Genomic DNA, 15709 nt, shown 5'->3' on the forward strand with positions numbered 1-15709 from the left:
ATGGAAACCAGAATTCTGCATGGCACTCTTTTAAGTGTGCTCTAAACAAGCTTCGGTGCAAGTTTCACATAACATCCCTATTTTTCAATTCTATTCCTTTAGAAATGCTTAGTTTGTTTTTGTTTGGCCTTAATAACCATCGTCACTACTTCTAGTGATTTGTTTATCTGACTGCACAAGAAGTGTGCCCATTTGAGTGAATTAATAGAAGGTAATGTTACGGAACTGGGTCCCAGCTTGAATTAACATCTTCAGGAAGGATGAGGAGAAAATTCAGGAATGGGCTGGCCATTGATTCGAATTGCTAATCACAGATAAGCTTGATTCTGTCCTCGGGTATCCCCGTCCACTTTCCGCAAGGGAAAGCAAATTAGAAGTGTGAACTCTGGCCAGTTTCCCAATCCCTAGCCTTATACTGACTTCAGCATTTAAAATTGCACCCCTACGGCGACCAGTTACCTCAGAACAGACTAGGAATTGAATCTCCGCCGTTCAGCAAGATCATGGCTGATCATTTAGCTTGGCTCCACTTGTCCCTCTTAACCTGCTGTTCCTGTGCACCAAGAGAGCTGCAGGTTCTATCCTATGCTAAGTTAACTGATCACAGCCAGGTTGATGGTGGTAGGATAACTTCAGTTAACCTCAGTGCCCCAGGCTAAGAGTGGGAGGAGAAAATCAACCAGGGTCCTCACTTTTGATTGCTCTTTTGTGACATCTGCTGAAATGTGTGCTTAGACATACACTGGGTGAGGACAGCATCAGACTTTGCTGCAATGTTTGCACTATTTACAGTCACTTGAGTAAGAAACCTGATGGTAGCATGAGCCTTTGCCTTCAGGTGAGGAAAACACAATAGAAGGGGTGGAAAGAGGGGATGAGATGTTGTAGAAGGGGACTATTGGGTTAATTATTATCTCTGCTCAAAGTAGAACCCAGACTGGGAAGAAGTGAGATGCTGACTGTCTCGTTATTGGCCGTCTTTTTAGCACAGGCTGCAACATCGACTTCATGGGGGAGCTTTGTCACCCAGTCACTGCCATAGTTGTGAAATAAGCTAGCCATCAACCACAGTGTTTCCAATTGGTTTGTTTGACAGATGTCTTTCCTCCTCTGCAGTACTTGGCCTCGCTGTTGTTGCACAAAAAATTTGCTGCAGAGTTTGTGGCTCATGACGGAGTTCAGAAGTTGCTGGAGATCCCCAGGCCTTCCATGGCTGCTACTGGTGTATCCCTGTGTCTGTACTATTTGGCTTACAACCAGGATGCAATGGAACGGGTGAGTCTAACACTGAGATGGGAAGCATTCCGAACTGCTTGGGTTGGCGTTCCTGTTATTGTTGAAAGAGGAGCTTCATTCACAATGCTGTAATACAATGTAGAGGATTTAAGAATTATTTGATGCTGTTTCGTCTCTTTTGAAATGGATCCTGGCTAAGCTGTAATGGGCTAACAGTGAACCCTCCTCTGCTGCTTTGACCGTATATTTCTCTTCTAGGGCCTGAATAACTATCTCTGATGGGTTTATTCTATATAAATTAGTATCCTTGATTTCCTTAGCCCACCATTGGTGGCCATGCCTTTAGTATTTAGGCCCTGAGCTCTGCAAATCCCACCCTAAGCCTCTGCACTTCCACCCCACTTTCATCCTTTAAGAGCTCCCCAAAACCTACCTCCTTTGGCCAAAGTTTTGGTCAGCTGCCCTAATGTCCCCTTACATGGCTCTGTCTCAGATTTTGACTGATAACACTTCTGTGAAGTGCCTTGAGATGGTCTACTATGTTAAATCAGTGCAATCTACATCAGTGCAAATTATTGTATAGTTGTGACTCAGTTGATAACACTCTTGCCTCTGAATCACAAGATTGTGGACACAAATCCCACTCCAAGTACTTGATTTTAAAATCTAGGCTGAAATTTCAGTGCAATGCTTGAGGGAGTGCTGCATTGTCAGAAGTCTCATCTTTTAGAAGAGTTATTAAGCTAAGACCCGTCTACCCCCTCTGGATGAGAAAGATCCCATGGTACTATCCAAAGAAGAGCAAGGAAGTTCATCCCAGTTTCCTGGCCAACTTTTATCCCTCTGCCAACTGCTAAAACAGATTATAGTTATTGTGATATTGCTATTTGTGTGCCCTTGTGCACAGATGAATTGCTGTGGTTTCTACATTACAAGATTAAATACAATTCAGCAGTACTACATTGGCTGCAAAGTGCTTTGAGATGTCCTGAGTTTGTGAAAGGTGCTATGTAAATGCCAAGCCTTTTGTTCCTCCGTTAATTTATTGCCTGTACAGGCTGATGATTCTTGTTCTTTTCTCTCCAGGTCTGCTTGCTGCCACAGTATGTACTGTCCGATGTCGTCAGCTACACCCTGTGGCTGCTGGAGTGCTCCCATGAGTCGGGCCGCTGTCACGCTACCATGTTTTTCTCCATCTCGTTCGCCTTCCGCTCCATCCTGGAGCTTTTTGATAAGCAAGATGGTCTTCGGCGAGTGGTTAACCTGGTTTGTTTGATTTGTTTTTTTTGCCACTTTTTAGTTCCTGCCTGCCATAACCTGGCTCTGGACTGGTACAGCGCCATTTCTTCTTCCCTTGTGCCTGTGGACCTGAGAGAAATGCGCTGAGGAAAATTGCGCACAAATATCCACATAAATGGGACAAGTGAGCCAAGGCAATAAATTGCTGTCCCAGATAGCAGAGGGATGTAATAGAGGGTCTCACTAGCCAGCAGGGAAGATGACCTTTTGAACAGAAAGAAAACCTTAAGTAAATGTAGTGAGTTTATAAAAATGGGTGTTTTGAATAAACAGTACTTCCTTAAACCTGTAACTATATCCATATTATTCTTTGTGTCAGTTAGTTAACTATTTATCTTGTGGTGAGCGATTGAGGCGTTTAAAATGTTAAAATGCTTCATTAGGGCAAATACAGAAATTATTTCCTCTAGTGGGGTAAATCAAGAGGACATCTTAAAATTAGATGTACATTATTTAGGAGGGAAATTGCAAACAGCTGTTTCATTCAAAGGGGAGCAGAAGCCTGGAACACTTTCCCTCAAAAGGCTGGATTCGACATAAAATAGTGCTTTCAAGACTGATAATTTTTTTTGTTGGGTAAGGGTGTTAAGAATTTAGGTGGGTAAATGGAATTGAGCTACAGATCAGCTGTAATCGAACTGAATGGCTAAGCAGGCTTGAGAGGCTATGTAGACTTTTCCTGTTCCTTTGTTCTATCTATTCTCAAAAGCCCAAATTTGACTGTGTGACCTGAATTTAATTTTGTTTGTGTGACTTCTGTAGATCAGCACACTGGAAATCTTAAACCTGGAAGATCAGGGTGCTCTGCTCAGTGACGATGAGATCTTTGCCAGCCGCCAAACTGCCAAGCATACGTGTATGGCACTGCGTAGGTACTTCGAGTCACATTTGGGGATTAAACTGGAGCACGTGAAAAGATCCTTGCAACGGACTGAAGGAGGAGCTATTATTCACCCACACCCACCATGTAAGGTGTGTGCAGAGATATGAAACCTGTGTATGGAGAGCTGTCAATCCTTTCAATATAGATTGAGGGTTTTCACACTAAATTACACCATACATCAGGCTGTGATGGTTTAGTCTGAAAGCTTCGTGAATTAAATGTATTGCCATCTTTGTGATGTTCTAATTATACCAATAGTAGGTACTCAAAATCAATAATTCGCTTTAATCAAAAACATACTGATTAGGATTTCTGATTCAATTTAAAATCATAATCCTTGTTCTATACTGTCATTTGGAAAACAGTGAATCCGCTCCCTTTGTGGCACAATCTGATTTACAAACACCTGTCCTCATTTAATGAAACAGATTCTAGCACAATGGAGATTATTGGTGGTCCACGGAACGCAGATCCACCCAGGCAATTTAACAGCAACATTAGGACATACATGAAATTCTATCCCTTCGTGGATCACTTTCTCATTGAAGGGGAATTTTGATGGGATGGGAGTCTCTTCTGAAAGTGTGTAAACTATTTATGTTTCCAATAGTGAGCATGAAAATTGAACCTGCCCTTAAACTCTAGATAACCGAATAACTCGGTTTGAAACATGGCCTCAAATACAGAATGCCTTCAAATTGAAAAGAGATTGGAGGGGGGTGGGCGGTGTTAAATCAGGAAGAAATCAGTTAAGATAAAGTGTGGATCTGTTGGATCTTGTAAATGCAGGAGGAACAAGAAGAGTTCCACAGGTTCTGGGAAGGAGTGAGTTGCATTAGAAACTGTCCAGAGTCAAGTTGCAAGTAGCAGGAAAAAGGTGGCTTAGGATGACCTACTTGCAGCCTAGGGAGAGGAAAGTGTAAATCAGAAGAGCAATGAGCCTTGTATAATGCATTCTCTTTTACATGGACCTATCGGGAGCCAAAAAAGAAACCATCAGATCAAAAAAAAATCTGGAATACTCAAGCAGGTTTTATTTTTTAAAAATATTCAGCCCTAGCCAAATTTTCAAGAAATGAACCAGTCCTAACATGAGAGGAGTATTATACTGTAATATAAATAAAATTACAAAGCAGTTGCAGCAAAAAGAGGAAGGATAGGCCCTAAAGATGGATACAATCAAGTATTGGAGCAGTAAACTTCAAGTGAACGAGTTGTCCATTTTCTTTTAAATAGAAAATATAGTCAATGGAAGGAACTTGTGACTCAGCATCAAGTAAAAAAGAAAGACTGCATGCTAGAAATCTGAAATAGCAAGAAATTGGTTAATGGTTTTGAGATAGCTTTTCTTTTTACTTGTTCATGGGATGTGGGTGTTGCTAGTAAGGCCAGCATTTGTTGCCCATTCCTCATTGCCCTTGAGGGCAGTTAAGAGTCAACCTGTCTGGAGTCACATGTAGGCTAGACCAGGTAAGGATGGAAGATTTCCTTCCCTAAAAGACGTTGGTGAACCTGATGGATTTTTATAACAATTGATTTCATGGTTATTGTCATTGAGACTGGCTTTCAATTCCAGATGGTGGAATTTGAACCCGCGTCCCCAGACCATTGGGGGTCCCTGTGTTTCATAGTACAGAGACATTACCACTACGCCACCATCACCCTGTAACTGTTGCTCAGAACTTGACAGGTGGATTTTGTGGAGTTGCTTCAGCATTGAGAAGAACTCTTGTTTGCAGCCGGTTGCAGATTCTCTTGGACCAGGCAGTGGACATCTCCAGTGCGGGAGAGAGAAGACATCCGTTCTTTTAGGAAAAAAATCCACTGGGCTGAAAGATTATTTTCAGAGCACCTTGTAAATGAAAGTAGCTTCCTACTGAGTTCATCAAATCAACCTTTGACTTGAATCTAGTTTAGCTATTCACTATATAGACAAGATAACCACATATAAGTATCCTGAATGCAGGAAGCAGGCTTGTACCCCTGGAGGATTCCACTTTATAAAAATGAAAGACTTGGAAAATTGGGTTTCCTTTTGACCATTCCGATCAAATTTTAATTCTAGTGTGGAGACTGTTCTTGGTAAGAAAGTCAAAGCTGACGTGAAAGGCTTCAGAAGCTAGCAAATTATCTCGGCTATGGTATATAAAGTTGCAGTTTATTGTAGTGAGTATACAACCTGCATTACAGGATCTGTAGCAAAACTTGTTCATATCCTGCATCTAATATTTCCTAAAGGACAGCTCTGAATTAGTCAAAATCAATGAGCAGGAAGGGTAACTTGCCATTAGAAAGTGTATGCCCTGCCTGCAAACTGAACTGTCCTGTTCAACATGCCTCATTTCTCAGGACTTTTTAACCAAGTGTGATTTCCCTATGCTCTGCAAGGGAGAAAGCAGATCAACACTTTCCAGGGCCTTTAAAGAATATATAGTGCTCATAAAGACTAGTTTATTGTGGACGGTGTTGAAAATGGCACACTCTTTATTCACATTCATTTTGAAAACCTTGCATGTTGCAGTCCTTCACTACATATTGTCAATAATTGCAGGGGTATCTGAATTGCTCTAAGATTCTAATGCATGAATGTTGTAGTGCATTCATCTGAAACTGCTGGAGGTGTTAACTATGTTTAAAATAAATGAGTTAATGCCTTTGCTAATCCTACAGCTTATTTTGAAATCCCTGCCTCTGTCTCCTCTGCCCTCTTTCATTTCTAGACCTGAGGTTATTTATGATATGATGTTGCCTACTCTGTGAACAAGTGAAATTTTCTAGTTTCTGAGACTTTGTCCCAACCCTCAACTTGTCTCCTTGCATCAAATGCTGCATTCCTTTTCAACAATAACCAATATTCTGGGAGCTGTGCAGGTTTATCCTTTATGCAAGTTGAACATGTTAATGTCTGTGTTGCGTTGCATATGTGAGCGCTTACTGGGAATGACCTATGCTTATGCCTCAAGTATCAGCACTCGAGTAGCCCCTGTAGCTTCATGATGGATACAGATTTTAAACCAGCCCATTGTAAGTGACTTCTCTTTTATCAGACACTGGGTTCCTTTCGAAAGTGGGCAGGCTGGGAACTTTCAATACATCCTGTATCCATAAGTCAGAATTTTTGTCCGAAATGCTTTGCCATGTTCATTTGATGTTGTGTGAAGTTGCATTTGCCTTGAGAAGGAAAGCTTGCTTTGAAAAAGCTTTCTGCTTCTGCTCAGTTAGGGAGAGCCAAAGTGGCTGCAGAAAGCTTAGTTTGTTTAGAATGAAGCCAATCCCACATTACACAATGTGTTAACTTGCTCAGATGGAGAACATATGTTAGTTTCAGAAGCTTTGATTGACAGAGGTTTGTGACATCGTCCATGGATAGGTGTACCATTGTAACTTTATATTTTTCCAAACAGTGAGCTGGTCATATTTTGGTAACCCCCTGCACCATTTCCAGTTTGCATCCAGAGTAAATGTAGCAAATCACTGCTGTGGATGCTCTTTTTTCACTAAGGTATACTACATGTGAGGAATATATTTTTCCATTTAGAAACGAAGAATCTGTGCCCAAAGACCTTATTTGTCAGGGAATCTCTTCATTGACCCAATGTTGATCAGTCTAATAATTGTCTGTTGGAATATTGGCCTGATTCTGCACATTGAATGTGGCTCTCCTTCTGCCCTGATGGTTTGGGGCCACAGATGTTGAGATGGCTGCTGTCGGATCTACTGGAACTAATCACTTTGTTTTGAATCTCTCTTTTAGGCCTGTTCCTACACCCATGAGCAGGTTATGGAGATGATGGAGTTTCTGATCGAATATGGCCCAACAAGACTGTTCTGGGAGCCAGCTGAGGTCTTTCACAAGCTCTCTTGCGTACAACTTCTTTTACAGCTCATATCCATCGCTTGTGATTGGAGGACTTACTATGGCAGGTAGATTTTGACCTATGATTTCACATTTCCAGTTGAAGGATCACTGCAAAATGTGCTCCTAAAGATGATGTTCTCGAGTTTACTGTTTCTACTAAGTTCCCATGAAACAGCTCAGCAGTGGCGTTAGGGCTGAATTAATTTACTCCATTGTTGGAATATGTCCTTTCTTAGGTAAGGAGACCAAAACTGCACACACTACTCCGAGTGTGGTGTCTCAAAGGCCCTGTACAGCTGCAATAAGACTTCCTTGCTCCTGTATTCAAGTCCTCTCACAAGGAGGCCAACATACCATTTGCCTTCCTAAGTGCTTGCTACACCTGCATGCTTGCTTTCAGTGATTGGTGCACAAGGACACCCAGGTGCCTTTGTACATCAACTTTCCCAATCTATCACTATTTAAATAATACTCTGCCATTCTGCTTTTCCCACTGAAGTGGATAACTTCACACTTATCCACATTATACTGCATCTGCCATGTATTCGCCCACACACTCAACTTGCCCAAATCACCTTGAAGCCTCCTAACGTCCTCCTTACCACTCGCATTCCCACCTAATTTTGTGAGATCAGCAAAATTGGCACTTTAGACTTAAAAGCACACATCTGTTTAAAATATATGTAACAGTTGGGCTGTCATTGTGTTAGGGGCAACAGGGCTGCTGGTTCTCGGTTAGGCATTTTTGAAGCTGAACATTTCTAGTATTTTCATTATCTGATGAACCTGGCGGAAAGCCCTAGCCTATGGTTAGGTTTGGAGAGAGAAGATAAATAGTGATGGGTTAGATAACTAGTTGGGTGTTAAAGAGCAGTAGATTTTTTTTTTGATTCATTCATGGGATGTGGGCTTCGCTGGCTAGGCCAGCATTTATTGCCCACCCCTAGTTGCCCTTGAGAAGGTGATGATGAACTGCCTTCTTGGACCACTGCAGTTCATGTGGTGTAGGTACAGTAATGTTAGGGAGGCAGTTCCAGGATATTGACCAAGCAACATTTGAGATGTTTCCTTGGTGATCCAATAGGAAATTCCAAGACTGGGGCATCAACTTGTATTTAGTGCATCTAATGTAGAAAATATCGTAAGGCAATGCACAGAGGCATAATCATAAGTGGATGCTGAGCTAAAGATGGGGATATTAGGAGGATTGATCAGAGAGTTGGGTGTTCAGGAAAGGGGATGTAAAGGAGTTGACAAAAATGACCCAGACAAATTGTGCTTCATTTGGCGAACAGTTCAAATGCCCTGAGACATAGTAAAACCAGGAACCTGGGAAGAAGAAAGATAAAGCTTCGGGGATTATGTTAACGAGGAAAATGATTTGAAGCATTTGGCATGAGTAGGTTCATGAGACAATTAAATGTGTTTCCGGCACTAGACAGGATTGAGACATGCTGATCAGGTCTGTGATCCAAATGCAAAATGTGAGTAAGTGGAGCTGATCTGTGATAGTTGGAGCTTAATGGCTTCTGCCGGCTGGTTAAATTTATGAGCCGTTAAATGGAGGACTGTTGAAGTCCCTTGCCAATGTCTGTTGCTCTTTCCAGCAGAAAGTAAGAGGGAGCACCCAGTCCTGAAGTTTGAGATGTTCTCCGTCACCTTTCCTACTTCTGACCTTCTGGAGTAGATCTGCCTCAGGAGTGCAGATAATTCTTTCGACAATCAGCAGTGCAGCCACAGTAACCAAGCCTATAGCGATTCTGAGTCTGCTCAAGCTTTCCCATTTTTGCGCTATTCCAAATGCAGTTGGAAATACAGGAAGTCACCTATGTCACATACTCAAAGAAATCCAAGCATTTGGTTAAGGTTAAGCTGCACCGACTAAGGAGGTCCCGGGTTCCATCCAAATTAACTGATTTCAGCCAAATCAGGTGTGAGCTATTGCTGTAGTTGACCTCGGTCATCTAGTTTATCTAGGACAAAATCAGAAAGGGTTCATTATCCAGCTACGTGTGAGAGCAAACGTGTGTTAACATTGCGTGAGCTGGGATTGGTTCTGATGCACCTACCACAGCTGTCTTCCCCCGCCCATCACTATTTGAGCACACGTATAGAGAATATGCACATTGAACAGGTGTCAAAGAAGAACTGGTTGCACTCAAGGAGTTAATGCCTTGAAAGAAGGGAGAAATTGTCACAAAAAAAGGGAAAGAAGTAAGGCATAGTCCCCTTCTGCTGATGTCAGCACACAGGGTAATACAAAGTGCCTGTTAGTCACAGTTCAGTGCAACCAGAATAAATATAAAGCTGTGTGTACTGTGCCAAAGGAAGCAGGTGGACAGATTCCGTTCACTTCTGATATGCTGATATTTTTTGGATATTTTGGAGGTGTCACGGAACCTGCCACTTGTTGGATTTGTGGCAGTTACGTACCGGCACCCTCCAGATGTGTTACAAGAGCAGAACTCAACACAACGTTGTTATTTATGATAGAGGAGTAGGTTAGCCCTGGTCAAGTTTGTGGCATTAAAGGGGAACTTGTTTCTGAGACATTCTTGGCTTGGAGATGGTCTTTAGGGGATAACATCACTCAAAAAGTGAGCATGAGGATTCCATTGACAGCTCCCTGTGTTTATAAATGATCCATTCAAATAGCTAAAGCTGAGTGTTGTGCTGACTGCTTAATCTGTCAGCACCTCTTGTCTGTCTGGAACAATATGGCCAAAGTACTATACTCAAAAACACTGTTAGTATTTGTATTCAAAGGAAGAAAATTGAGTGCTTTCAATGTGAAGAATTTAATCACCACATATCAACATATATTTCAAACTCCGTGATTGACACTTTAATGCGCTAGTTACTAATCAGTGTATAATCAATTAGAATAAGAGAGATTGAACAGTTCTTTTCAGACAGCTGAGCATGTCTGTTTCCAGGGGGCATTCAATGATCCTCAGAGGAAGCAATAAAACTTGCACCTCCTTTAACTTGGGAAGCATTCCAAGGGAGACCAGGGGCCTTGGATTCCATGCAGGAGCTGCAAGGAGAATTAGGGAAGAGACTGGAGTTTGGAGGGAACTTTTAAAGATGAGTGATGTAACGAGGTGAAGGAGAATGTGGCTTCAGGGGTGTGATTTCTGGAGGCCGTGATTGAATTGATTGAATGCGCAACACATTGGGGATGTACACTGAAATTATACACCCTTCCCTCCACCCCTTAAGCTTTGTCTTTTCCTCTTCGCTCTCGCTCCCTGCCCATCAATTCTTAGGGCTGGGGAGCATGTGATACATTCTGTGTAGCCCCACATTATTGCTGCCTCTGAACTTGCAAAATGTGGTTTTTTGGCGTTGACATAGACCCCTCCCCCCCCTGACCCTAAGGGTCTTGGTACCTCTGTCATAGTTGGCCTTTATGATTTCCAAAGCAATTACTGACTCTCTGAAACTTTTGTTAAATGTATGCAGATTAGATATTGTTTAAAAGGGCATGTGATTGAAATTGTGTTTAATCTTCAGAAGGGAAACAGAGTTAGAAAGTAATAAACTTTGAAATACCTGGTTTTTAAAAAAAAATGTTATTTCAAAGGTAATGGACCTGAGTGGGGATCAGCACACAGATTTCAAATATGTGCAGTTTTTGTGATTGGTTCGCATAAAGCTGTCAATCAGTATCACACTGTCCTGAGTTAGAAGGCCATGGGTTGGTGTTCAAGTCTCACTCCAGAGCTTTTTGCATGTATTTGAGGTGGACCCCTGGGTGCAGTATTGAGGGAGTGCTGAACTTTGAAGCGTCATCTTCCTGATGGGGCGTGAAATTGAGGCTTTGTCTATCCAGGGCTCCATCTGCCCCTCCTGGGCGTAAAAGATCCCGTGGAACTATTCAAATGCCAGCAGGTTTCCTGGTCAACGTTTATTCAGCTAAAACCATAAAGACTGGATAAGCAGGACCTCTTTTCTCTAGAAAAAGGGAGCTGATAGAGGTCTTCAAAGATAAGAATAGGGTAAATGTAGAGATGATATTTCCACTGTGGGGAATCCAAAACTAGGGACCATAAACATGAGAGTCATGAACAAATCCCATAAGGAATTCAGGAGCTTTGCTGAGTGGTTAGAATGTGGAATTTACCATGTGAAGTGGTTGAGGTGAATAGCACAGAAGGGAGAAATCAATAGAAGGATATGCTGATGGGGTGAGTCGAAGTAAAGTGGGAGGAAGCTCGTGTGGAGCATATGCATTGACATAATTCTGTTAAGCTTAATGGCCTGTTTCTGTGCTATAAGTTCTATGTAAAACCATTTAATGTCTAGCCCTTGAAGAAACCTGTGGATGATTTTTTTTCCATTACTTTTAATCCTTTGTCGTATTACTGAGATCAGAAATCTGTTTGAACAGGATGGCAGAGTGTGTCCCATAATCATCACCACCTCCTGGGGTGTAGAAGGTGCTGCGACAGAACAGGTTGTTTGCTAAATGTATGTCTGTGTCAGACCCTAATTCTGCATACGCTCCTTCCTTCAGGAGTGATACTGTTCGTTCTGCTCTAGATGTGCTGGCTGTCCTCACTGTGGTTTCCAAAACTCAGCTTTTGCTAGCAGAACCTGTAGATGTGATGGATGAAGGGTCCTCCACTGTGACTGCGGTGGGTGAGTGTGTTTTTCTTTCTCACTGGTCACTTTTGTTCAAAAGTAACTTCAAAAATCAACAACTTCTATTACAAATACAAACAATAGTAATCTGGTTATACTGATGGGATCTGGATACAAATCAATTGCCAGACTCATCAGATAAAATTGGGGTAAAAGCAAAATACTGCAGATGCTGGAAACCTGAAATAAAAATAAAGTGCTGGAAAAACTTCGCAGGTCTGGCAGCAGAGTTAACGTTTCGAGTCAGTATGACTTCTTCAGAGCTAGAGAAGTAGAAATATGATAGATTTTATACTGCTTAGGAGAGGGTGGCGCAAAATAGAAGATCAGGGATAGGTGACAGCTAAGGTGAGATTGACAAAGATGTCATGGGCACAAGACAAAGGGAGCGTAAATGGTAGTAGTAAAGAGTAAAGAAGCTGCTGATAGTGGCATAAAGGTAAAATAGCAGAATGTGTTAAAAGCAGAACAAGGGTCAGCACTCTGTGAAAGCACAACATAAGAACAAGTGACAGATGGCCCTGTACAGGAGAGGGGGGTGGGGGGGGCGGCATTGGAGGGGGGAAAGGATTTTTAAAAAAAACAAATTAATAAAAGAAAATTTAAAAATAAATAAATATAAATAGAATTGGATTTAAAAAAGGTCCAAGAGGGAGGTGAGTTCATGGTTGAACTCTATGTTAAATCAGGGAGGTTGTAAGGTCCCTAATCGGAAGGTGAGATGCTGTTCCTCCAGTTTGCATTGGGCTTCACTGGAACGCTGAAATTGGAGTCTTGCTTGAAATATTCCGTTCATAATGACCACAGTCTCACAGAACATGCTGTCTCTAGTTTGCAGTCTGTTGAGCAGTATAAGAAATAGCAAAACTATTAGAGGCATATTACTTGAGGTAGAGTAGAAGAAACTTTACTCTGTATCCAACTCATGCTGTGCCTGATCGGGGAGATAAAGATAATTTCTTCATTGCTGAGTATTGAGTCTTTAACGTTTCCCCTTGGGAGACGTCTGTCTTTTTGAGTCTCCTGTATAGTTATTTGCCTGGAGGTTGAGGCAGGGGATTGGTCAGAAGCACAGTTTGTTGCAAGAGTTTTAGTGGCAAGTTCTGGGTGATGAGTTCTCAGGAGGCCCATATGTACCAAATAGATACTGCTATTGGCATTTCAGAGATGAATGGTGGTGGGTGTGAAATCTTCACACAAGCATTGTGCAGGTGGGAGCTTTGCACTAAGGTTTCAATGATGTGACATGTTGAGTGCAAAATTTTGCTACTATTCAATTGTTGGAGAGGCTATTTTTGAGCTGTAAAGTTATGGCGATTACAGGTCTATTAAGCCGTGTCCTACATTAAAAGGTCTTTCTTCCCTTGCAGGGATGAGCATTATCCTCGGAGTTGCTGAGGGGGACATCTTTGCAAATGATGCTGAGACACAGAAATCTGCGCTTCAAGTCATTATCAACTGCGTCTGTGGGCCTGATAAGCGTATCTCCAGCATCGGCAAGTTCAACTCCGGGACCCCTCGTCGGAAGAACCTGCAGAACCCCAAGAGCACAGAGAGTGTACTCACCAAGATGTGGAACATGGTGCAGGCCAACAATGGCATCAAGGTGCTGCTGTCCCTGTTGACCGTGAAGGCGCCCATCACAGATGCGGATCAGATTCGCACCTTGGCATGCAAGGCCCTTGTGGGCCTGTCCCGGAGTAGTGCTGTGAAGCAGATCATCAGCAAGCTGCCCCTGTTCACCAGTGGTCAGATCCAGCAGCTGATGCGAGAGCCAGTGCTGCAGGACAAGCGGCATGAGCATGTCAAGTTCTGTAAATATGCCTCTGAACTGATTGAGCGCGTCTCTGGGAAGCCACTATCCATTGGCTCTGATGTCTCGCTGGCCCGCCTTCAGAGGGCAGACGTGGTAGCACAAACTCGGATCACCTTCTCTGAGAAAGAACTGCTGTTGCTCATCCGCAACCACCTGGTGTCTCACGGCCTGCATGACACTGCCTCGGCGCTCACCAAGGAGGGCGATCTTCCCAGGACACCGGCCATCCAGGCCACAGCACCGCATTCTTCACCCTTCACAACTGCTGCCCCTGGCACCTCCCCAGTCAGCTTACCCCGGACTCCCAGACTAGCCAACGGCATTTCATCTCGAACGATCAACTTGCCTGCGTTTTCATCACCCTGCCAAGCAAAGGTGGCAGTTTCTCAAGGGGCCCCCTCCACCCCTGGGCTCTCCTGCACCAATGGCTCACCTATAATTGGCAAGATAAGCTTCTCTAAGGAGAAGCCATCTCCCTGCAACGGCACCAACCTGAAGAAGCAGAGACTAATTAGGCAGAAGTCAGACTATGGGGCTTACAACCAGACGCCAGCCATTAAAAAACAACTGGACCGCCACCTACCATCGCCACCCTCCTTGGACAGCATCATAACAGAGTACCTGCGGGAACAGCATGCCCGCTGTAAGAACCCTGTTGTTACCTGCCCTCCGTTTTCCCTCTTTACCCCTCACCAGTGCCCTGAGCCAAAACAGAGGCGGCAGGCACCATTGAACTTCACCTCCCGTGTGACGCACAGGGCTGCCTTCCCAAAGTACGGAGGAGTGGATGGGGGCTGCTTTGACCGGCATCTTATCTTCAGCAGGTAACATTGCACAGGAAACAACCCCCTGCACAAGACAAGCTGCTTACAAAGAGCATGTTTGTGCTAACAAAGCTTGCCTGTTGTACACAATGAGCCGTAAAATCATGATAGATTGTAGAATTAAAAAGCTGCTGTAATCGTGAGTTGTGTTAGCACATGATTCAAGCTACTTTTGCCTGAAATCTCTGGAGCTTTTCAACTTGAGAACTGATCAACACCAATTAGCCGGTGCACTTAATATGCTTTAAGAGGCGCCTTTGTAATTGCCTCATGGTAATGCTGCAATTGGCCTTACTTCCCTGTTTGAGATTGTCTGTAATATACATGGTTGGAATAAGTGGTAGGAGACTGTAATTTTATTCTTTTACTTGATTCATGATGTTAATTCAGGTGTTCCCATTGCCTTTTAATGAAATTTTTTCTTCTAACCTATGCTGCCTGTTGGTTGCAAGGGCAGGCACAGGGGATCAGCTCCTGAGTTGCCACCAGTGCTTTTCTGATCTGGTGGACAGGAGATAAGAGGACATGATTCTTGCTGACTTCTCCTTCTGCCCAACATAGCTGAGGCAGTAAGTACTATTATGATGTCGTCCAGGTGAGGCATGTTCCAGGTTCAGTCCCACTTCTATACTCACCCGGGGTAGGAAGTGGGCTGCTGGATTTGGCCCTTAGATCACTGAGGGAGCCGCAGTCTCCAGTCAGCTATCCTGTGACATCTCTGAAAAAGTCTGTGTGTAGTTGTTGAGTTTTATGATGACTAGGCTGTGATGTAATGCCTCCCATGGTCAATTAGGTTGCGTACATTTGTTGCTTGGCTGAGATACTAGATGAACAGTGATCAAGAAACTGTACTACAGTATGGGATGGGGTCAGCAAATAAAAACACTGGCTGTAACACACCAATGTTAATCACACCTTTTCCTTTGTTACGCAACATAGTGTGTGTGGAATTATAGCACAGACCAAAGCCCTTTTATGCCAATACAGCATGGTAAGACTCTTCTACCATAATTTCAATTTCCATTGTAAAGAAACATGAATTACGCAGACTGTCAGATCTTCCCCTCTTTGCTATAGGCTCAGAGAGCAGGGATGTCTCCATCCACCTTGGTTCCCAGACTTTGTCAGGTAATCGAGACCAAAAC

The 15709-nt window shown here is 43.1% G+C and overlaps 1 protein-coding gene across 2 annotated transcripts in view; it reads left to right on the forward strand.

The window, feature by feature from the left end:
* dcaf1 (ddb1 and cul4 associated factor 1) overlaps positions 1-15709 on the forward strand; it is a 96223-nt gene that overhangs the window by 48706 nt on the left and 31808 nt on the right. For both annotated transcript variants that reach the window (XM_078543829.1, XM_078543830.1), the window contains 6 exons: positions 1117-1275; positions 2323-2502; positions 3298-3507; positions 7173-7342; positions 11797-11921; positions 13295-14564. In XM_078543829.1, the coding sequence (XP_078399955.1) occupies positions 1117-1275; positions 2323-2502; positions 3298-3507; positions 7173-7342; positions 11797-11921; positions 13295-14564 (2114 nt within the window). The remainder of the gene's footprint in view (positions 1-1116; positions 1276-2322; positions 2503-3297; positions 3508-7172; positions 7343-11796; positions 11922-13294; positions 14565-15709) is intronic.

This window comes from Cetorhinus maximus, chromosome 6 (assembly GCF_964194155.1).
Source record: "Cetorhinus maximus chromosome 6, sCetMax3.hap1.1, whole genome shotgun sequence".
NCBI classification, from domain to species: Eukaryota; Metazoa; Chordata; class Chondrichthyes; order Lamniformes; family Cetorhinidae; genus Cetorhinus; species Cetorhinus maximus.